Source organism: Salvelinus fontinalis, chromosome 2 (assembly GCF_029448725.1).
Source record: "Salvelinus fontinalis isolate EN_2023a chromosome 2, ASM2944872v1, whole genome shotgun sequence".
In the NCBI taxonomy this organism is placed as follows: domain Eukaryota; kingdom Metazoa; phylum Chordata; class Actinopteri; order Salmoniformes; family Salmonidae; genus Salvelinus; species Salvelinus fontinalis.
This window is the reverse complement of record NC_074666.1, coordinates 36,307,844-36,332,654: the sequence shown is the minus strand read 5'-3', so window position 1 is coordinate 36,332,654 and position 24,811 is coordinate 36,307,844. Positions and strand designations below refer to the sequence as shown.

At 42.0% G+C, this 24,811-nt stretch overlaps 2 protein-coding genes across 2 annotated transcripts in view; one reads left to right on the top strand and one right to left on the bottom strand.

Moving 5' to 3' along the window:
* LOC129817826 (zinc finger SWIM domain-containing protein 7-like) overlaps positions 1 to 3,980 on the top strand; it is a 21,290-nt gene extending 17,310 nt beyond the window's left edge. Inside the window, exons 4-5 of the mRNA XM_055873404.1 lie at positions 1,104 to 1,208; positions 2,641 to 3,980. Of these exons, the coding sequence (XP_055729379.1) occupies positions 1,104 to 1,208; positions 2,641 to 2,760 (225 nt within the window). The 3' untranslated portion in view covers positions 2,761 to 3,980. The remainder of the gene's footprint in view (positions 1 to 1,103; positions 1,209 to 2,640) is intronic.
* On the bottom strand, positions 3,273 to 24,695 carry LOC129817818 (adenosine receptor A2b-like). The gene is made up of 3 exons (XM_055873393.1): positions 24,281 to 24,695; positions 23,588 to 24,051; positions 3,273 to 10,553 (listed from the first exon to the last, which is right to left on the bottom strand). The coding sequence occupies exons 2-3, from the start codon at positions 23,905 to 23,907 to the stop codon at positions 9,806 to 9,808; spliced, it is 1,068 nt and encodes a 355-aa protein (XP_055729368.1). The 5' UTR covers positions 23,908 to 24,051; positions 24,281 to 24,695; the 3' UTR covers positions 3,273 to 9,805.
* Positions 24,696 to 24,811: the final 116 nt, after the last annotated feature.

Here is a 24,811-nt window from a genome sequence, read left to right as displayed (position 1 = left end):
TGTGTTTTATTTTGTAGATCACTGAGAAGGTAATTTAGAGGGACTACATAGCTGTGAATTTGTCTCAGCTGGGGAATAATGGAGCCTGTTTCTGTCATGTTGAGAGTCATTAGTTATGGTGACGAGGCTGAGTAATCCTCTGAATTAATGCCCTTATGCGTCATCTTCAGAATGGGGCTGAAGCTGAGAGTCTGGCACAAAGTATGTCTACCCCTATCTTGAGTGCCAGACTTTACAGCTACGGTGTTGGAGTAGCCTATATGCAATATTTGGAGCCACTTGTCTAGCTCCATGGAATTATTGTCTTCCACTTTCAAACCCAATACATGTTTAACATTTGGATTCATAAAAAATGCATACTTCCTCTCCTTCCTTCCTTAAGTTGGAATGCTGATCTGAAATGATTGGATAGGTGAAGACAACCTTTCTTTCTCCATCCTAGTTCTATCAGATCAGTGAAATATGCAAGGAAGAAAGGGAACTATAACTTTTTAAAATGTTTGCATGGGGCCATAGGTGACACAATCCCTTTTCCAGATGCCAGGGGTTTATTCAGTGATATTGTGAACATTGAGAATATAAATAGAATAGAATGAAATATAATTATATTCTAAAAATAGAATGAATAGAACTGACACAATCTGTTCTACACCATACATTTTTATCTTAATGTTCTGTAACGTAACATCCTCCTGAACAGGCCCCAAGGTTAGTGGGATGTGTCAGGATGTGTTGGAGGAGCTCAGGGATGGTTGAGATGAAGTCAGGAGCTTGTTTCACCTCATTCCTCACCCTGCTCTACTGTCCACAGTGCTCCTCAGCTGTTGTGAATATGTGTGGAATTGACTCAAGCTGTGGCAGGCGAATGCAGTATCAGTACAAACAGAATTCACATCATTGTTTGATAGGTTTGTTTAAGTACTTGCTAGAGACAAGACATTCTCGCTCTTCTCCTACAACACTGTGATATGTTTTAAAGAGTCTTTCTGTGACCAATTTATTTTCCATTAATCCACTCTCTAGAACAACTGTGGTTTTGGCCAGCTCTTCCTTTGACTTTCTACCTGTGGTTTTTGACAGTGTCCATGTTTGTTTTGTTGAAGGTGATTGGAGGGTCAGGGCTGCTGTACACCTGCTACACCTCCTGTCACTACTGCTCCTGCCCAGCCTTCGCCTACACTGTGCTCAGGAGGAACGAGAGCCTGCTGGTGAACACAAAGACATAATCCATGTTTTAATAATTAATAGAGCACACAGCCATAAACTACAAAGACATTAGACAAAACCTACACACACACCACCTGTTCTAGTCATGCATAACTGAGCAAGACAAGATGTGGAATTCCACCATTCAGGGTTTCCCCCCCAGAAGGCAGTCACATGTTGATCTGTATAGCAGTTCATTATTAGCAAGACCCTGGCACTAGTGTTTGTTTTTTGCATCTCATTTAAACATGTTCATCCCGTTTGACTCTCAGGAGCACAAAGCCAAAAAGTCCCTGGAGTCCCATAAACTCTCAGCTGCCTCTGAATATTTCCCTGAATACAGAATCTATCCATACTTCACAGTGAGGTTGACAACACTACTCCCCCTCTCTCCCACATATAGCCAGAGCTGTCTGTGTTGTTTTAAGGGCACTGCAGAACCTGTCATCGTCATTGCGACCCCGTCATGGGTTAGTTAGGGCAGACCAGGGGCAGGGCCACAGTCTCCACTGGGGATTTCGCATGGAGCCTATTGCCTGGACAGTCTACAAACCATAACCCTGCTCTAGGTCCACAGCCCAGCAAGAGACACCACTGTACTGTTACTCTGAGAAGTCTCCCTGAGCTTATTTCTGCCCAATGTTTTTTGGGAATGTAATACATTCTGCCTACCTTTATTACATTGGTATGACAAATACTGACATTGTAGAAGTGTTATTCATTTTTTATAAATGTAATAACAATATGTTTTTTTTAAAGTCATAAATACAGGTAACTGTCAAAATAAAGGAATCGCCAACATAGTGACTTAACAGGGCATTGGCTCACCATGAGCTGCCAGAACAGCTTCAATGCGCCTTGGCACAGATTCTACAAGTGTCTGGAACTCTATTGGAGGAATGGGACACCATTCTGTTTTGTTGGTGGTGGAAAACACTGTCTCAGGCCCGCTCCAGAATCTCCCACATGTGTTCAATTGGGTTGATCTCTGGTGACTTGAGACTGACACACACACCTTTTAAACCCCCTATGCTCCTTTGAGACCCCACTTTCAAAGTCTCTGAGATCTTTTCTTCTAGCCATGGTTAGCCAAAATAATGGGCAACTGGGCATTTTATACATGAACCTAAGCATGATGGGATGTTATTGCTTAATTAACTCAGGAACCACACCTGTGTGGAAGAACCTACTTTCAATGTACTTTCTATCCCATTTACTGAATTGAATGGGATAGAAAGTATTTTGGCAGTTACCTGTATATTAATCATAATTTTTAAGCATCTCTGCAAACTTGCCTGAACACACAAAAGAAAAGCTGCATACTCTCATGGCTCCAATCCAATAGATTTACTAAGCTGCCTTCATCAGGGTTTATTCTCTCTCACTCCCCCCCCCCCCCCCCCCCCCCCTCTAACATTTCTCCTCCTGTGTCAGTGCAAGCACATCCTGGCTGCCTACCTCAGTCAGGCCATGGAGCTGTCCCAGCAGGAGGCCCTGTCTGACCAGCAGATGTCCAGCATCCTTTCTGGGAGAGCAGCAAGAACTGACACGTAGAGCACCAGACCCCCAGGTCACTCATACAGACCTACATGTAGAAGACCAGACCGCAGCTACAGACCCAAAGCACAACCCAACAGGTCACTGATCCGGACTCAAAGCCACACAACACCATCTGAGACCAAGCTACAACAGCACATCCTGAGGAAAGATGTTTAAAAAGCAAAGCCTACTGCTGCTGTATGGTCTCCTCCAGTCTGTCTGCATGTGTGAAGATTACTTTTATGGCTTTTAGGTCATTGTACTGTTCTTCTAGAACTCTGGTGTGGTTCTCCGCTTTCTGAAAATCAAAAGACAAAAAATTTTGCTGTTTTTTGTGTGTTCTTAATCTGTTTCCAGAGAATATGCATCTGTTCATTGACTATTTTAAGACTCTCCTTTTATATGAAAATGGTCGTTATAGGTAGGTTTGTAAACTCTTCTTGTAAGAGTATGACTCTGACTTGTAACAATATGAACATTTTATTTGTATTTTTTATTTAACCTTTAACTTTATTTAACCAGGCAAGTCATACATAGCTTTTATTGACAAAATAATTCACCATACAGATTTTTCTCATGTTAAATAGCAGTATTGGTTTAGTTGTCAGTGGAGTGAAATAATAATTGAACATCATTGACATTCAGACATTCTACTGCACTGTTGGAGCTAGTAACATAAGCATTTCGCTGCACCTACTATAACACCTGCAAATATGTGTACACAACCAATACACTTTGATTTGAACCACAGTTGACTGTTTAGGCTACTGGTTAGTGACATCAATACTGTAACACATTTGCAAACACACAGGTTGGAAAACTACATCAGCTTGTTCTTGTATGGTTTTCTTAAATCGTTGGAAGCCTTCATTCACAAGTCAGGCTTGTTGAAGGCTTTACAACCCACAGTATCTTGCAGGGTTGGGGCAATTCCATTTCAATTCAATCAACTCCGGAAGTAAAGAAACACCAATTCCACATTTTTCTCAGTAAGAAGCATTTAGGGAAATTGGAATTTCAGTTTACTAAATTGTAATGGAATTGAGCCCTTATCTTGATGCTAAGGTCACATTTGAATGAACAAATAATAGTAATACCAGTACAGTGCATTCTCCAATGGAATGTACTTGAAGTTTGGCACACTCCTATAGTTTAGCCCTTGAAGTTGTAGAGGTGAAGGTTGATGTGTATGGTGAAGAAATGAAAAACTAAGAAATTAAACACAATGGAAATACTGTATTTGTTGGACCCCTGTGCTAAGACAACACTTGTCTTATATTCCTTTTAGAAGTTAAAGTGATACTACAGAGGTTTTGTATAATTTCAGGAAGTATTGAAAGTAGTGTTCACTATCAAAAACTGGTCCCCCAAAATTTTCGCAATGACATTTTCACAATATGTTACATCCTGCAATTTGTTTTCCTCTCCTGCCGTTTATATGATAAGTTGCGAATTCCAATTCGTACAATATGTTTGTACAAATTTGTAAGTGCTTAAGATCCCGTTCAATCTAACTTTGTGAACACAAAAACAGTACACAACACAGTTTAATATCACAGCAAGGAGGCCCTTCTCATAGCAGAGGAAAACCACCCTAATTTTAGCACAGATTGTGTGCCGTCACATCCAAACTGGGTCTCGTTAAACTGGATTTATTTTGTAGATGTCTGGTTTCCTGTTTTTGATAGAAAACCACATCTAATTTCAGCCAGTTGAAAGGAAAATAGACTGTCACAGCTTCTTAGAAAAGAAGCCATTGTCCACAAAGCCAACCAACACAACAAAGGCAAGCTCATCAGTTGGTGGTCAAGTACAGGGAGACATCTTCAAACAGAACGATGCACCGTCTATTTCACAACACTGTGTCAGACTCACTCGTACAAAAATACAATTACAACAATGAAGCATATTTTTGTCTTTCACAGAACAAGGACTTGTAAACCCTACAATATCGTTAGGCCTAGCGTTCCCTGCAGGGTTTGTGTCAATTCAAAATTTCTGAATTTAATTTGTAGGCCACACCCCAAAAGAAGCAGGATTTTAATTGAAGGAAGCAGAATATAATTCAAAGCAATTCTAAATAAATAAATGTATTGAATTTAATTCTACTTTCTTTAATGCAAATTCAATTCCAATGCTGCTTCCTGTCAGGTGTGGCCAATTCAAATTCAAGAATTGAAATTAAAGAGCTTGTTTCGTTCAACAAAGAGGGACCTCCTCAGCATTGCATTGACTGATTTGGCTTGGTGTAGTGAAGTGGTGTATTTAGGAGTTCTTACTGAGTGAGGGGGATGGAGCCACATGGCTCTTAGCTGTTATGCTAGGACAGACCGTACAGCGTAGAAGTGGTTGATCCAACAGTTTGACAATATTGAGTATTAAAAGCCACCTGGTTTGTTCCAGAACACAGGAATTTGCCAGGTTGGCAAACAATCACAGCTGTGTCCATGTGAGGTGTGTGTGTCAGTCCATGTGAGGGTTGTATTATGGACCTTCTAGGGATGCCAAGGGAAGAGGTTGACATTCAGATGTGTAATATACAGTTGAAATCAGAAGTTTACATACACGTAGGTTGGAGTCATTAAAACTCATTTTTCAACCACTCCACAAATTTCTTGTTAACAAACTATAGTTTTGGCAAGTCGGTTACGACATCTACTTTGTGCATGACACAAGTAATTTGTCCAACAATTGTTTACAGACAGATGATTTCACTGTATCACAATACCAGTGGGTCAGAAGTTTACATACACTAAGTTGACTGTGTCTTTGAACAGCTTGGAAAATTCCAGAAAAGGACGTCATGGCTTCTGATAAGCTAATTGACATGATTTGAGTCAATTGGAGGTGTACCTGTGGGTGTATTTCATGGCCTACCTTCAAACTCAGTGCCTCTTTGGACATGGGGAAATCAAAAAGAAATCAACAAGATGTCAGAATATTTTTTTTTTTACCTCCACAAGTCTGGTTCATCCTTGGGAGCAATTTCCAAGCGCCTGAAGGTACCACGTTCATCTGTACAAACAATAGTACGCGAGTATAAACACCATGGGATCACGCAGCCGTCATACCGCTCAGGAAGGAGACGTGTTCTGTCTCCTAGAGATTAACGTACTTTGGTGCGAAAAGTGCGAATCAATCCCAGAACAACAGAAAAGGACCTTGTGAAGATGCTGGAGGAAACAGGTACAAAAGTATCTATATCCACAGTAAACGAGTCCTATATCGACATAACCTGAAAGGCCGCTCAGCAAGGAAGAAGCTACTGCTCCAAAAACCGCCATAAAAAAGCCCGACTACGGTTTGCAACTGCACATGGGGACAAAGATCATACATTTCTCCAAAATGTCCTCTGGTCTGATGAAACAAAAGTAGAACTGGTTGGCCATAATGACCATCGTTATGTTTGGAGGAAAAAGGGGAGGCTTGCAAGCCGAAGAACACCATCTCAACCGTGAAGCACGGGGGTGGCAGCATCATGTTGTGGGGGTGCTTTGCTGCAGGAGGGACTGGTGCACTTCCCAAAATAGATGGCATCATGAGGCAGGAAAATTATGTGGATATATTGAAGCAACATCAGTCAGGAAGTTAAGCTTGGTCGCAAATGGGTCTTCCAAATGTACAATGACCCCAAGCATACTTCCAAAGTTGTGGCAAAATGGCTTAAGGACAACAAAGTCAAGGTATTGGAGTGGACATCACAAAGCCCTGACCTCAATCCTATAGAACATTTGTGGGCAGAACTGAAAAAGCGTGTGTGAGCAAGGAGACCTACAAACCTGACTCAGTTACACCAGCTCAATGGGCCAAAATTCACCCAATTTATAGTGGGAAGCTTATGGAAGGCTACCCGAAACGTTTGCCCAAGTTACACTCAATTTGGTAGCATTGCCTTTAAATTGTTTCTGGAAACTTCTGACCCACTGGGAATGTGATGAAAGAAATAAAAGCAGAAATAAGTCATTCTGACATTTCACATTCTTAAAATAAAGTGGTGATCCTAACTGACCTAAAACAGGTTATTTTTACTAGGATTTAATGTCAGGAATTGTGAAAAACTGAGTTAAAATGTATTTGGCGAAGGTGTATGTAAACTTCCAACTTCAACTGTATAACAATAAGTAACACAGATTTGTTTTCTGATATGATTTAGGCTATGTTGAACAAGACTCCCAAAAAATGTCAGCATTTTGTTAGGAATAATAATGTAAATCTATCATTTTAAAAAGGGAGATTACATAACTAAGTAATCAAGAATTTCAAATAATGAGGCATGTATTTGTAAGTTAAAAGGTTGACGTGATTTTCTTGCGAATCACTAAATATCCTGTTTCTGAATTTTAGATGTATTTTTTCACATTACTCAGTCTGCCCACCACATACTGTATATTCCTGAGCTTTCTCCATGAATCTAAAGAAGCCATGATATTTGCAAAATTCATGCAGAGCACAATAACACCACAAGTTTATATTATGTGTAAAAATACTTTCCCAATCCGAGCTGTGTTGTTCGACATGTTGCTGTTTAGTCGAAAATGGTTCCACTTGGCAGAGTTTCCGATGTATGTTTTTATGCAACACCAGTACTGAAGAAGTCTGATATAGCCCATGACGAACAATACACACCTCAGCCAGGTTTCTCAAATTTTAGCTACATGACTAATCAAATACCAAACAGTAAACATTGAACACTTGATGCATATTATTTTTTGGAAAGTTAAGACTTAGAAAAATGTGTTTTAAGTTATGATATGGTCAATGTGTAGGAATGGTAAATGAGGTGTTCTCATAGTATTGGATTCATCAGTGGATTAATTTCACAGTCCTGCAAATCCAGTTAGCTTCAACAAAATAAAATAAAAATCCTTCAACAGTTAAAGCTGGAATCCGCATTAGGTAGAACAGTGCCACTGTTCGCCCCAGAGCATGTGTTATTGTTTTTGTTTTGTTGATGAAACGGAGGAAAGGAGCATCCAGCATCGTAGTACAAACAATTGCAGTAGGCCTACATACTCTGCTGTTCTATCGTGCGTGCAATGATGTCAGAGGGGGAAAATAATATTCGTTGTTTGAAGTAACTTTGTTATTGTAATATCGCAAACGGACATGGCAGTTTTACCAAGTACAGATTCCAGCTTTAAAGTAAATTTTCACTAGCCTGGTCCCAGATGTTTGTGTGGTCTTGCTAACTCCTATGGCCATGACAATGAGTTAGTAAGACGGCACACACAGATCTGGGGCCAGGCTAGCTTTATCACCTTGCCTGATACTCATCTTAACTCATAAATAATGCTCCACATTCAAGGCATATTTGACAGATTAATCTATTCAGCTTCATACAGTGGCTTGCATTTTTCATATTTTGTTGCCTTACAACCTGGAATTTAAATTGATTTTTGGGGGGGTTGTATCATTTGATTTACACAACATGCGTACCACTTTGAAGATGCAAAATATGTTTTGTGAGACAAACAAGAAATAAGACAAAAAAACTGAAAACTTGAGCGTGCATAACTGTTCACCCCCCAAAGTCAATACTTTGTAGAGCCACCTTTTGCAGCAATTACAGCTGCAAGTCTTTTGGGGTATGTCTCTATAAGCTTGGCATATCTAGCCACTGAGATTTTTGCCCATTCCTCAAGGCAAAACTGCTCCAGCTACTTCAAGTTGGATGGGTTCCGCTGGTGTACAGCAATCTTTAAGTCATACCACAGATTCTCAATTGGATTGGGGTCTGGGCTTTGACGAGGCCATTCCAAGACATTTAAATGTTTCCCCTTAAACCACTCAAGTGTTGCTTTAGCAGTATGCTTAGGGTCATTGTCCTGCTGGAAGGTGAACCTCCGTCCCAGTCTCAAATCTCTGGAAGACTGAAACAGGTTTCCCTCAAGAATTTCCCTGTATTTAGCGCCATCCATCATTCCTTCAATTCTGACCAGTTTCCCAGTCCCTGTCGATGAAAAACATTCCCACAGCATGATGCCGGCACCACTATGCTTCACTGCAGAGATGGTGTTCTCGGGGTGTTGGGGTGTTGGGTTTGCACCAGACAGAGTTTTCCTTGATGACCAAAAAGCTAAATTTTTGTCTCATCTGACCAGAGTACATTCTTCCATATGTTTGGAGAGTCTCTCACATGCCTTTTCGCGAACACCAAACGTGTTTGCTTATTTTTTTCTTTAAGCAATGGCTTTTTTCTGGCCACTCTTCCGTAAAGCCCAGCTCTGTGGAGTGTACGGCTTAAAGTGGTCCTATGGACAGATACTCCAATCTCTGCGGTGGAGCTTCGCAGCTCCTTCAGGGGTATATTTGGTCTCCTTGTTGCCTCTGATTAATGCCCTCCTTGCCTGGTCCATGAGTTTTGGTGGGTAGCCCTCTCTTGACAGGTTTGTTGTGGTGCCATATTCTTTCCATTTTTTAATAATGGATTTAAAATGGTGCTCCGTGGGATGTTCAAAGTTTCTGATATTTTTTTTATAACCCAACCCTGATCTGTACTTCTCCACAACTTTGTCCCTGACCTGTTTGGAGAGCTCCTTGGTCTTCATGGTGCCGCTTGCTTGGCGGTGCCCCTTGCTTAATGGTATTGCAGACTCTGGGGCCTTTCAAAACAGGTGTATATATACTGAGATCATGTGGCACTTAGTTAAATAAAGTCCACCTGTGTGCAATCTAATTATGTGACTTCTGACGGTAATTGATTGCACCAGATCTTATTTAGGGGCTTCATAGCAAAGGGGGGTGAATACATAAGCAATCCATTTAAATTACAGGTTGTGCAACAAAATAGGAAAAACACCAAGGGGATGAATACTTTTTCAAGGCACTGTATATCATTATACCCCCATGCTTTGTTCTGTAAACATTTCTAATCTCACTTAAAATGGCATTCAAAAATAAAATACAACAGAAACATGAACACAGGTAGTGTTTTGAGCTACACGGCTGGCCTGTGGCCCCACCTATGAAGTAAAGGGTCAATGGTCGGCAGAACTAGTAGCCTCATGCCCCCGTTGCCTGCCCTTACAGTAAAGGCTCATGCCCCCTGCAACCCCACCCCTCAGAGTAATGGGTCAATGGTCATGTGGATCTGGTCTCTGCTCCGCCTGCTTCCATTGGAGGAGTGGAGGTAGAGCTCCTCCCTCTGACACAGGACTTGACGCGTCAGGATCTTGCGGAAGGTGTTCCTGAAGTCCTGGATGCGATAGGCGTAGATAATGGGATTGACAGCGGAGTTGGCGTGCGACAGCATGATGGCTATGTACATGACTGGGGCCGGCTTGTACAGGTCCTTGTAGAACAGGGTCAGGCAGTTGAGGATGTGCACGGGCAGCCAGCATAGGGCAAACAGCCCCACGATGATGGACAGAGACTTGGCGGCACGGATCTCGCGCTGAAGCAGCCCGTTATGGTGGCTGCACCTATTGCTGCTCACCGAGCACTTGAGCTCAATTTGGTGCATCTGCATGCGGGCCACAGTGAAGATCTTCACATAGATGCCCAGCATGATGAGCAGAGGAGGCAGGACACAGCCAAAGAAGTTGAAGTAGACCATGTAGTGCATGTCCACCACATTCTCAAACTGGCAGGTGAGCTTGATGCTGCTCAGATCGTCCACCAGAGGGGCGATAGTGGTACTGGTTTCCCCCACAGAGCTGCCATTTGTCAGGCTGCTGGAGACATTCTGACGGCAGGAAGAAACCTTCAGGTTCCAACCCAGGAACGGGATGAGGCCGATGACAAAGGACAGGATCCATAAAATAGCAATGATTCTTCTGGCCCTCGTGCCTGTCACCAGCTCCTTGTACCTGGATAGGGGGACATGCAGAGACCAAAAAGGCAGTGTTAACATCTGTGAGGGTTATACATGGGTCTTATTTTCTGTTCCCTAATAGTTGTGACCGAGTGCCCTTAAAGGCCACAGTGGCCTTTATCAAGAATTCTGGCACTAATGCTGCACATTCATTCATGAATAAAATAACATAAGGAGTAACAGAAAGGCAATAGAGAACAAAAACATGCGGTCCTGAAAGTTGGACCAACTGAACATTATATTAGGTAGGGCCTGTGACAGGATTCATCTGTCATTTCCATGATATTGCCTAAAGCAGGATACCAAAAGATAACGAGGCGTCATTCCAGCAGACTTCTATCGATCGAGGTCTGGGTGAGAATGCCATTGGGTTCCATGTGTTGGAAGACATGGAAAGCATATTGATAACAGCAGCACACTGCTGTATGTGTCTTCAGTGTAGACTACCTACATCCTGTCTGCTTTACACAAACACCAGGTATCCTGCTGTACATGTAGCCTCTCTTTGCCTTGTCATGTGCACTGTTCCAGTATCTATAGCATACCACTTATGAAGCAATGTGTTGTATTGGGCATGCATTCAAAGTGGTATGCTAGTATGGATATTGGAATGTTATGTAACCCATGGTTGAATCAATGTAAGGATCTGGATCATTTGTTTGTGACACTCTCTCAGAGCAAACAAGCTGGCTCTGCTGCAGTGATCTGGATATTGCACAGAGAATAAGAATTTGGCAATTTGAGCAAGTAAGATGTTGCATTTCACTGAGCACATTTGCACATTAACTTAAGAGACAGGGATGTGATAGGAAAAATCCCAGAGTCCAACTCATCTCCTCTCTAAACATGATGTCTGCAGGACCTAGCCCAGTCACACTGAGGTTAACCTTAATAGCTAGCATATGAAGAAGGATGAGATAAAAATAGAACAACAGTCTATCGATACAGTGTTGAACACAGACAAATAAGGGGTGCTGGGCCTCCCGGGTGGCGCAGTGGTCTAGGGCACTGCATCGCAGTGCTAACTGCGCCACCAGAGTCTCTGGGTTCGCCCCCAGGCTCTGTCGCAGCCGGCCGCGACCGGGAGGTCCGTGGGGCGACGCACAATTGGGCTAGCGTCGTCCGGGTTAGGGAGGGTTTGGCCGGTAGGGATTTCCTTGTCTCATCGCGCTCCAGCGACTCCTGTGGCGGGCTGGGCGCAGTGCGCGCTAACCAAGGGGGCCAGGTGCACAGTGTTTCCTCCGACACATTGGTGCGGCTGGCTTCCGGGTTGGAGGCGCGCTGTGTTAAAGAAGCAGTGCGGCTTGGTTGGGTTGTGCTTCGGAGGATGCATGGCTTTCGACCTTCGTCTCTCCCGAGCCCGTACGGGAGTTGTAGCGATGAGACAAGATAGTAATTACTAGCGATTGGATACCACGAAAATTGGGGAGAAAAGGGGATACATTTTTTTTTAAATAAATAAAATAAGGGGTGCTTATATTTGTCCTGTTTCACACGTGTGTAACCTGTGTGGTATGACAGCTACCGCCTCCAGCTAGGTATATTTAGAACCACTGTTTTGCATTGAGCCACAGATTTCTCAGGCTAAATCATGACAATACAGCAGATATACAGAAGATAAAGGATAATCATGAACTTATTGTCAGTGCTCATGTGATTTCACTCGCTTTGATTATAGCATGTAATAATGACATGTACTGTATAAGCATGTCAATTATATTTCCACATGATATTTCCTATAGTACAACAAATATCAACTACGGTACTATTAAAATAGACTAATAATTTAGTACAATGGGGAAAATAGCTTTTTGGTTTTATTCAAAAAGTTGAAGAGGAAGTGGTCGTTGTGTGCTGGAAATGTTTTTTCCCTCCTCGTCATGAAACAGATGCTTTTTCACGTGGTCAATTTGGCAGTAAAATGACTGTCAGCCATGTGCCATTTCACAGAAGTTTAGTTTCACAGGTAGCAGCAGCTCATTTGACTGATAACCCTGTAGCCCATCAGACATCAAAGCCTCAAAACAGACGGGGACTTTTGTGATGCAGCAGTAAATTATTAATCATGGGTCCCTGGGTTCTACCTCTGTCCCTATTTCTCCATTGCCCATCCCTCTCTGAAGGATGCTGTGGCCCCAGTGACATCAATAATCTACAGACAGCCATGGCCATGCTTAGGGACCTGAAGTGATGGGCCCTAAGGCTATTCATGGGTTGCATGTTTCTTCACAATATTGTTTTGAACATTTGTTTTGGACTGTTGCCCAACTGAGCATTCTACTCAATGAGCACTGATGAACATTTCATCAAAAGTGAATTACAGTGGCTTTTACAGTGGCTTGGAAATACAATTCCATTCAAATGGAGGCAAATAATTAGTAGTAAAACCTTTTGTCACCAGATTGCCTTTAGATGCAGTATAACAATAGCTAGTTAGCTAAAATTGAGGGGAGGACACCGGATTTTAGCTGCTAACATTAGCATTCCTAGCTATTTTTGATGAATTTTGCTAGCTAATGACAACATTGCCATCTGTCTAAAGGACATTTGACGACATGATAATGAAGGCAAAGTTGTTTCCTACTAAACATTTGACTACTTTAGCAATGTAATCATATTTCCTGCCACTATAATGTAATTTAGACTAAACAGTCATTAGCCTCTGTCCAGAATGATTGGGCTTATCACGATAGGGCACCACTATTGGAGAGAGGCTTGAGAACGTACATAAATGACATGACCCGACTGATGGAGGTGGGTGGATACACTGCATGCATCTCCCCATCTTTCTTCTTCTCTAACCATCCATCTCAGTCTCTCTCCTCCTCTTAGTCCTATAACCTTTCAGCCAAGAGAGGTATGAGTTCCAGGCAGGGACTATTATCTGGGGGGGTAGACAGCTCTCTCTCATTCTCTCTGTCTCTCTCACACGCGCTCTCTCGTTCTCCCTCTCACACACACACTGTCTCTCTCTCTGCTTCTCTCCCTCTGTCCCCTCACTGTCTCTGATGGGTTTGGTGGCATTCCTCTGCAAGGGCCAGTGAATTGTCGGCTGAGCGGATTAATTCTGGCACGACGACAGCACGCTGGCATCGTCTCTCTCGGTCTCCCTTTCTTCTGTTCCTTTCTCCCCACACCTCCCTTTTCTAACCCCACTGTTCATGTGGTTCCGCCTGGGGCACATTGCAGCCAACAAACCTCCGCCAGAATAGTACAGTGTCAACAATCACTTCACAGCACATCCGCTTAAAAAAAACAGTATAACCTCAAAGGGATGAGGTGTTTCTCTTTGCTCCACTGGCAACCCCATCAAATTTTGCCTACACTTAAGATTTGCATGCAAAGTACGCAAATATCCTGCCCTCACATGGCATATGGCACCAGCGCTAATTAGAGATCCACTCAAGAGATGTGTGATATCTCTACGTGAGATAATAGGCCTATTATCTGTCGTTACAGGCCAAACTAGTACAGATTCATAACAGGAGTTAGAGGCTTGGATTCAGGGCGATGAAGTGCCACATGTTGTGAACACAAGTGAGCACAGCCCATCTCACTCTAGGCTGTATCACAACCAGCCGTGATTGGGAGTCCCATAGGGCGGCACACAATTGGCCCAGCGTCTCCGGGTTTGGCTGGGGTAGGCCGTCATTGTAAATAAGAATTTGTTCTTAACTGACTTGCCTAGTTAAATAAAAGGTTAAATACAAACATACAAAAAAAATAGATGAGAGTAGGCCTGACAGCAATACTCTCACATAACCCCGGATCTATGCTAATATGAGTGAGGTCACGCCTTCGTTGAGCGTAGTGTCGTAGCTGAATCAGAATTAGTTAGGTAAGATAGATAAGATGTTTTATTTACTTTATACTTGTCATTAGAATGTCTTCTTTTGGACAATACTGTTGGCAGTTGCATTTTCCTTTCTTCTCTAGGGAAAAGTCACTTGGGGCCCAGAGAGGGGAGAGGTCAGGCTTGTCTTTTACATGTCTGGTAATAGGCAGAATATCAGAAAGGGAGAAGTCAGGTTTGAACATTGTCTTCATAATGAATATATCTGTGAAACCATGTGAAGGGCTCCACTATGTCTGTATGCCAGTCATACCCTCATTTTCCCATTGGGGGGAGGAGTATGGCAGTGTCTGGAACCATTATACCACCCCTCTGATGTTGAACTTATCTTTCATAGTAGATGACCTAGAGGTTCACTCCCCTTAGTGAGCTTCTCCAGTAGTGGGGAGAAGAGGGGGTGTATTTGAGATGGGGGTATCTAGAATTGACAATTGATATATGCCATTGGATGAGATAATGTTTTGGTACTAGGAAGTACCAAGAACGAGAAGTAGAACCTCATCTAAGAGACCAAACTGAACGATAATTTATAGCTAATGCTATCTGGCTATGGGATACTCCTCTTTCAAGTAAAAGGCCCTCTGTGAAGTTTCTCTAAAATCTGTGGTTCATCATGTAAGTTGAGAGGGGTGTATCTTGGCTATAAAAGATACTAAGAATTATTTTGTAAGCACTCAGAGAATTAATTTATAGACACTGAATTGATCTGAGAGTCAAAGGGCTATGGTGAAGCTCATATAATTAAAGATGGACTTTAAAATATAACTCTGACTTGTGTGTGGTTTGTAAACTCATTTAGTAATACAGGAAATGACCACGACAGTAGTCACAAGGATCTCCTATCACACAACGTCTCTGGTAGACAGACAGGAGCGACAGCCAATAGGGGGGACCTCCACTCCTTTATAAAGCGCTGTTTCTCCATCTCGCCTCACTTTCCATTCTTCCTTATGAAGTTGTAATACTCCTAAATATTCTCCTCAGCATCAACTTGGACTAATGCTTTCATGCTAAACTGTTCACGGGCAAAAAGGTAAGGATTCGCTACAGAGCTTAGGAATTAGGTTTCTCGTCAAGAGGATTGAGCACTTTTGCCGAAAGGAACATTTACTTCTCAGTCTCTGGCCAGTTAGCGGCACACGGCTAGATCTGCCCTAACAGCCCACCTAACTACAATTTTGTGCTGCTTATTCCCACCGAGGAGGAAGAAAGGATAGAGATGAGAGTCAAAGCTTGCTCACGAAGAACGCACATTCTCTTCAGCTAGCAGTGTGTTAGTATGAGCCAGACTACTAAACCTCCGGCGAACGCTAGCTTGCTATGCCAGGACTAGCTAGCTACACAGATAAGCCTTGGCGAACACACGACTAGAGCTAGCTCCATCTCTAGCTCTCTCAACCTACACGGTAGCATCCCTACTTTTTTATTTATTTCACCTTTACTTAACCAGGTAGGCCAGTTGAGAACAAGTTCTCATTTACAACTGCGACCTGGCCAAGATAAAGCAAAGCAGTTCGACACAAACAACACAGAGTTACACATGGAATAAACAAACATACAGTCAATAATACAATAGAGAAAGTCTATATACAGCGTGTGCAAATGAGGTAAGATTAGGGAGGTAAGGCAATAAATAGGAATTACAATTTAGCAATTAAAAACTGGAGTGATAGATGTGCAGAAGATGAATGTGCAAGTAGAGATACTGGGGTGCAAAAAAGCAACAACAAAAAAATAACAATATGAGGATGTGGTAGTTGGATGGGCTATTTACAGATGCAATGATCTGTAAGCTGCTCTGACAGCTGGTGCTTAAAGTTAAAGAGGGAGATATGAGTCTCCAGCTTCAGTGATTTTTGCAATTCGTTACAGTCATTGGCAGCAGAGAACTGGAAGGAAAGGTGACCAAAGTAGGAATTGGCTTTGGGGGTGACCAGTGAAATATACCTGCTGGAGCGCATGCTACGGGTGGGTGCTGCTATGGTGACCAGTGAGCTGAGATAAGGCGGGTCTTTACATAGCAAAGACTTATAGATGACCTGGAGCCAGTGGGTTTGGCGACAAAAATGAAGCAAGGGCCAGCCAACGAGAGCATACAGGTCGCAGTGGTAGGTAGTATATGGGGCTTTGGTGACAAAACGGATGGCACTGTGATAGACTTGCATCCAATTTGCTGAGTAGAGTGTTGGAGGCTATTTTGTAAATGACATCGCCGAAGTCAAAGATTCGTAGGATAGTCAGTTTTACGAGGGTATGTTTGGCAGCATGAGTGAAGGATGCTTTGTTGCGAAATAGGAAGCAGATTCTAGAGTTCATTTACAGAGCTTAATAGCACCTTCACTGGCCGGTCTTGCCTATAGGTACTGCGGTCGTGGGAGATGATCTAGCCTGTAGAGCAATGCACCACGTGGTGCTCTCCAGTTACTGTGTGCCACCTACAACCAGACTTTTAGCCCCAGGCTTGTAGCTCACTCCAGCAGAGTTATGGGTACCTCTTCCCAGTGTGCTTGCAATAGCTAGACTGCTAACCTATGAGGTGAAAGCTAGCTAGCTACCGACATGACTACTAGCAACACAGCTACGCGTCGGCAGCACACGTATAGGCCAGGTTTTTCCATACCAGGGCTATGGCTAAGCACTGAGGCTATTAACCTACGGGGTGAACGCTGGCTACCAAACGCCAGGACTAGCTCCACGGCAGTGCATCCTCATGGGTTCGCCTGTGAACAGTTTATAGCTGGAAAGCATTAGACCAAGTCGGTGCTGAGGAGAGTAATTAGGAATATAACGACCTTCTAAGGAAGAACGAAAAGTGAAGCGAGCGGGAGCGACAGCGCCTTATAAAGGAGCGAGGGTCTCCCCTATTGGCTGTTGCTTCTGTCTGTCTACCACAGACATCGTGTGATATGAGTTCCTTGTGACCACGCCCAACGAAGGTGTACTCATACTGAGTGACTGAATGTTTATTTGAAATGGAACTGGTCTGGTGAATGAAATTATCATCAACCCTTTAATGCAACCCAGAGCCAGAGTCAATGTATTGCTTGGATGCAAACTTTGAATAATGCTGGTGTGTGGGAGGCTACACTTTTGGGTTTTGTACAAACACAATGAATTTGAATTTCCTTCAGTAGTGTTGCAGAAGTGTGTTAGTAAACCACTCCTCACCACCTTTATCCTATTCACGCTCATTGTTGCTGTATTTACATCACATCTATTATGTGTGTGTGTAGTAAGGAAGACCTGTTGCCACACCTATTTCCTCTCATGCCATTAAACAACTGCAAAAGCCAAATGACAAACTTTATTGAAACAGCCTAACAGTGTTTGGGGCTCAATAGTGGCAAGTCATTATGATGTAAGACCACACACTTAGTTTGGCAATGCCATCCTTTAAAAAAAAAAAAGCCTCTGAAAACATTTGAGTCTCAGTAGCAGCATAGAGGAAACCAGCTTTTCAAGGATGCAACACTGGTTCTTTCGAAGCATAGAGAAAGACGTGGGGCCTGAGAACAGAACTGAAGACAGACAGCTAGGTGAAGAGGCCTGGCAGGTTTGTTAGCTGGGAACATAGTAGCCAGAGGTTATGCTATTGGATCTTTTCCTCCAGACAGTCTGGTGTGTGTGACAGAAAATACAGAAATAGCTTGAGAAACATGAAAAGAAAATAAAGGACCTAAAATGTTTGAGTATGTGCGCATGTGTGTAGTCAGTGGGTGCCGAACAGAGCGCCATCTCGCAGGGTTTGAAGTATCTCGTCTGCCCTTTCACATCCACCAGAGTCAGCTGTGAAAACAGTCTGATCTAAGGGAACTACTGTCCCAAAAGACTAAGTCCCTGCCGACCGAACACACAAACACTAAAGAAATGGCTAGAGAACAGTACATTTTGCTGATCGCACACTCTTCTCATTACCACGCCACGTGTGTGTGCGAGTCTGGGTCTTGGTTAAAGGGGCAAACCGTAAAATAGAAAATCATGTTTCAATCTGGCTTGCTTTCTGAAAGGAACGTTCTTGTTGACTATAATGCATTTGCTGGCATAGACGGGTTAGCTGACAACGTCACAAACGATGTGCGCGTCAAAGGGGCAGAAGGTTGTGTGTTATGGTATGTAGTGAATCGTAAGTGGCTCGTTTGATATTTTTATTGATACCAGGTCTTGTTTTGACTGATGTTACATCTATGCTAATATGGCTAACATTCGCTAGCTAGCTAACCAGCAAATGTAACGATGTATGTGAGGACAAGTGCTCATTCAATAGACATCGGAGACGAAAATATAGTTTACATATTATCAACAATCTAGGCCAACCCATCCTGTTTTGCCCAATAGTTGCGCATGCATCAGTTTTGTTGCTAAACAACTAACCCGTCTATTGAGCAGCAACATTTCTGTATGTGATGATATGTTCTTTTAATAACATCCCCCTGTAGAATATTCCATCTGATTTTTCACCCATCCTCGGAATAACATATTGGGGGGTGGTAAAGAATGCTGTTGCTTTCCTGATTGAGTTCATTCTTGGAAAACCACTGTAAATGGAAAAGCAACCGTTTGCCTTGTTATTTCACACACACCGGCACTGAAATCTGATGTGGTAGCAAGTAAGAGGGCTTCTTACATAATGTCATAAGAAGTCCTGTGAGCAGGAAAAACTCCTGGTCTTAGTTACAGTGAGGTCAGAAATTATTGCCACCCTTGTTAAAGATGATAAAAAATGAATGTCTAAAATGAATAATTCAAATACTGAGCTATATTGTATGCAAAAAAAATGGGAAATTACATTATTTTAATACAATTGGCCAGAGAAAGAGATTTTGTTGAAAACATTCTCAAAAAGGTAGGGGTCCAAATTATTGACACTTGTTTTCAATACCGTTCAATACTTCAATATGCAAGGATAACGGGCACTGAGCTTTCCCCAAAAATGTTTGGGAGGGAACTTAGATCATTCCTCCATGCAGAATCCTTCCAGATCCTTGATATCCTTTGTCTATCAATTCAAACCACAGGTTTTCAATGGGATTCAAGTCTGGAGACTGAGATGGCCATGGCAAAATGTTGATTTTTGTGGCCAATTAACTATTTCTTTGTGAATTTGTGTGCTTGTGATTATTGTCTTGCTGGAAGATCCACTTGCGGCCGAATTTCAGCCTCCTGAATCCTGCCAGAGGCAACCAGGTTTTTGGCAAAAATATCCTTGTACTGGGTAAAGTTCATGATTCCGTTGACCTCAACAAGAACCCCAGGACCAGCGGAAGAAAAATAGCCCGTAACATCAAAGATCCACCACCATATTTTGCAGTAGATATGGGATTATTTTCTGCTCATTCATTCTCATTTTGATGCCAAACCCACCACTGGTGTGCGTGGCCAAAGAGCGCTATTTTCATGTCATCTGACCAAAGCACCAGTTCCAATCCAAGTGCCAATGCTGTTTAGCAGACTCAAGGAGTTTACATTAGTTGGGTGACATGAAAATAAAGCTCTTAGGCCATGCTGAAACTTGTCTGTAAGTGGATCTTCCAGCAAGACAATAACCCTAAGAACACATCAAATCCACAAAGAAATGGTTTAGCCACAAAAATCAACATTTTGCAATGGCCATCTCAGTCTCCGGACTTGAAACCCATTGAAAACCTGTGGTTTGAACTGAAGAATGTAGTCCATAATCACAGACGAAGGATTTCAAGAATCTGGAAGAATTCTGTATGGAGGAATGGTCTAAGATCCCTCCCAATGTGTTCTCCAACTCATAAAACATTTTTAGAAAAATGCTCAGTGACGTTATCCTTGCAAGGTGAGGTATTGAAAGGTAATGAAAACAGGGATGTCAATCATCTTTACACCTACTTTGAGAAAAAACATTTGTTAAACAAAATACTTCTGTGCAATTGTATTAGTATAAAATAATTTAATTTCCAAATATTTTTAGCATACAATATAGCTTAGTAATTGAATCATTTATTTTATACAGTAATTTTTGCTCATCTTTATCAAGGGTGTCAATAATTTCAAACCCCAATGTCTACTGAAACCTTTTATACTCTGATGCTGCCTCTTGTCTTGTCTCACAAATAATGATTTTCTCTATCTGAACCAATTTGTCTCATCTATCGTCGGGCTGCCAGGGTGGCAGACTCTGCTACCACCACTGTGCTCCTCTGCCATCTCCAGCTCTATATCAATGATGACACGGAGGCCAGCAGGCTAGTTATCGATCAAGTGGGCCCACCCATTGTCTCAGAGTCTGAGGGAGAGAGGTGTGATGATCTATTATAGCGCCTTTTAAAGTGTACCAGGGGTGGTGCCTCACAATCTACATCAATATACCATTGGAAAATTAGCTACCTTGTAAAATGTATCTACTGTAAAGCTGCTTATCCAATCTCTTCAGGCACCCATGTCCTTTGAAAAACAAGCCAGAGCTCCCCAAACCCTAACATAGGTTTCATAGGGTTATCTACACAATCAAGATTTACAGTCATGAGTGAGACCTCAAGAATGCTTTGGTTCAGCTGTGTTGTAGCCTGTATGTGTAAATGACTAGTCTCAAGCTACTTCGACTGCAGGTTTTTGAAGTTGACTTGACTTTGGAAATCTCAGGGCAGAGCAAGGAGGTGCATTCTGGGCTCCATTTTCGGCCGGCGCCAAGATAGGATAGGATTGCAATTTTGTCATGTAAAAACTGCCGCACTGGCATTTTCCAGCCCTAACGCCAGGTCCGGCAATTAACCTGTCTAACATCAGCTCGCTTGCGCTGAGGTGTGGCAATATTTGAGGTGTTTCCTTAAAAACAAGCGCAAATGTGACAATTTTATGCAGCGCTAATGGGAAGTTAAGACCTCCTTTTTGTGTACCAGTTGATGATGGCATGGATTTTGAGAACTGAAGCGCAGCCTATCCAGCCATGATGCACAGTGCCCATGGAAGGAAGATGTGCCTTTTGATCGTATGATCGTATTTAGAAACAAAACAAAGTGATTGGTTCCCCCCCAATTCGTTTAATTTGATTAAAACCAATCATTGCCCACCCTCCCCGTAATCAAGGCTGGTTAGCAGCATTGCATATGCGTCTTTTTATTCTGGCCATTTGCTAAAAGTACACAGAACAGCGCAAACTGGCCCTAACCAGAATAGAAAGGAGTGGGAGGCCCCTGGTGCACAACTGAGCAAGAGGACAAGTACATTAGAGTGTCTAGTTTGAGAAACAGACGCCTCACAAGTCCTCAACAGGACAAATCTAATAAGACCAGTCCTCAACTGGCAGCTTCATTAAATAGTACCCGCAAAACACCAGTCTCAACGTCAACAGTGAAGAGGCGACTCTGGGATGCTGGCCTTCTAGGCAGAGTTCCTCTGTCCAGTGTGTGTTATTTTGCCTATCTTAATCTTTTCTTTTTATTGGCCAGTCTGAGATATGGCTTTTTCTTTGCAACTCTGCCTAGAAAGCCAGCATCCCGGAGTCGCCTCTTCACTGTTGACGTTGAGACTGGTGTTTTGCGGGTACTATTTAATGAAGCTGCCAGTTGAGGACTGGTCTTATTAGATTTGTCCTGTTGAGGACTTGTGAGGCGTCTGTTTCTCAAACTAGACACTCTAATGTACTTGTCCTCTTGCTCAGTTGTGCACCGGGGCATCCCACTCCTCTTTCTGTTCTGGTTAGAGACAGTTTGCGCTGTTCTGTGAAGGGAGTAGTACACAGCGTTGTACAAGATCTTCAGTTTCTTGGTAATTTCTCGCATGGAATAGCCTTCATTTCTCAGAACAAGAATAGACTGACAAGTTTCAGAAGAAAGTCTTTGTTTCTGGACATTTTGAGCATGTAATCGAACCCACAAATGCTGATGCTCCAGATACTCAACTAGTCTAAAGGCCAGTTTTATTGCTTCTTTAAAATCAGCACAACAGTTGTGCTAATGTAATTGCAAAAAGGTTTTCTAATGATCAATTAGCCTTCTAAATTATAAACTTGTATTAGCTAACACAACGTGCCATTGGAACACAGGAGTGATGGTTGCTAATAATGGGCTGTACGCCTATGTAGATATTACATTAAAAAAATGTTTTTAAAATCAGCCGTTTCCAGCTGCGACTGGCACCTACTACCACACCCAGTTCAAAGGCACTTAAATATTGGGTCTTGCACATTGACCCTCTGAATGTCACACATACACAATCCATGTCTCAAATATCTCAAGGCTTAAAAATCCTTCTTTAACCTGTCTCCTCCCCTTCATCTACACTGATTGAAGTGGATTTAACAGGTGACATCAATAAGGGATCATCAAATCTAGATGAAAGCTATCTCATGGAAAGAGCAGGTGTTCCTAATCTTTTGTACACATAACATATTAAAAAAACAAGAAAAATACAGTAAACAACAAATTCTCAATAAAATGCCCAAGATAGTGGTGTAAAGTACTTGAGTAAAAATACTTTAAAGTACTGATTAAGTATTTTTTTGTGTATTTGTACTTTTTTTTTTTTAACTTTGCCACGTTCCTAAATAAAATAATGTACTTTTTACTCCATACATTTTCACTGACACTTAAAAGTACTTGTTACATTTCGAATGCTTAGCATGACAGGAAAATGGTGCAATTCACACACTTATCAAGAATACATCCCTGGTCCTCCCTACTGCCTCTGATCTGGCAGACTCACTAAACACAAATGCTTCATTTGTGTGTTGTAGTGTGCCCCAGGCTATCCTTATAAGCAATTTGAAATGATTTATAATTTTACTTTTGATACTTAAGTATATTTCAAACCAAATACTTTTAGACTTTTACTCAAGTAGTATTTTACTGGGTGACTTTCACTTGAGTCATTTTCTATTAAGTTATGTTTACTTTTACTCAAGTATGACAATTGGGTACTTTTTCCACCACTTTAAGATAAATATATATCCCAAAACAGTGTTTTTTGTGAATTTGTTGTCTACTGTATTATCATTGTTCTTTTTTAACGCCATTTTAATCGTGTACATGATAGGCTACTGCAACACATTTTCCCCGCCAGTAAAGTATTCCTACTGTCTTGAAAAACATGTCTATTTGTCTGGGCTTTTCCTTAATTACTTGTAAGTAAATACTATTAATTTTAAATCACAAAACACAGACGTTCAATGTCGGTCTAGCAATGAAAATCCCAAATAAATAGGTACTCACCTGAGGGGTATATTGATGGCCAAATATCTATCAATTGCAACTGCAAGGAGGCTGAAAATTGAGCTTTGAGTCAGTACCAAAACAAAACAGGCAAGAAAAAGACATCCATAGAAGTCCAAAAGGATACCGATGCTTATGGTTATGGCAAAGGGAATGGCAAGGCAACCCACCAAAATATCTGCCACAGCCAAAGACACCAAAAAGTAGTTAGTTGCTGTTTTCAGAGTGGTGTTGATGGCGACAGACCAGCAAACCAATACATTGCCAGATATGGACAAAATTGCTATTAATATCTCAAATACTATGTAGTACGAATTCATCTCCGCAAATATTTCAGAACATGTAGTCGGTCTTCGAAAATAAGTGTCATGAGGGACACTGTTCTAGTGGGTCCAAAAGAGAAATAAAGTATTTTTGCAATAATCCAAGAACATTCCAAAAGTATGGTTTGCGTAAACAGCCATCTGTGAAAAGGAAAAAGAACATAGGATACTTTACTTTCCTCCAAAGCAAACCCTGTAATTACAATTGTTTGAAATGTGAATTTGCGACTTCGTATCGCTTATCATGAATCTAACAAAAATGCGATAGTATGCTACTACAATCACTCTAACCAAGCCACATGTTATCAAATATACATTCAAAACATAACTTTTATCTGCAAACAATTTCTTAAATAGCTTTGTTGCTTACCCCTCTTGAAACAGTGCATTATTTGCCAGTCCTTTACTTGTGCGCCCGGTCCCTTCAAGCCAAGCATCTGTTGCGCGGCGGTTGTGCATGGTAGTATTGTGGAGATTCACTACGTCACATGGTTTTTCAAGTAACGAAAAAAATGTCATTACACAAAGTAGGCTAGCCACGCCTCAAATTCAGCGATTTCCACAGACGTGTGATGCTGTAAACAACAGCTCCACTTTAATGAAGCTCAGACAAGTCATCACTTTTTAAAGCGTATACGCACCTATTAAAGTTGGTGTAAACAATGAACCGTAAACAATGAACCAGCATTCTTTCAGGTTGATGTAGTCGTTTTTTCGTTTTTTATTGTGCTGGCAATAACCCACTCAAGACATCTACATCTTTTCATTTCAAGGCCATCCCTCCACCGATGTCTAAAATGTGTGAATTGACTCATACACAACTCCCACCCAGTTGTTCTCCCTCAGCAGCCTGGTCTCATAGACTAGACTTAACATAGTAAACGTAGATCCGGGACACTGA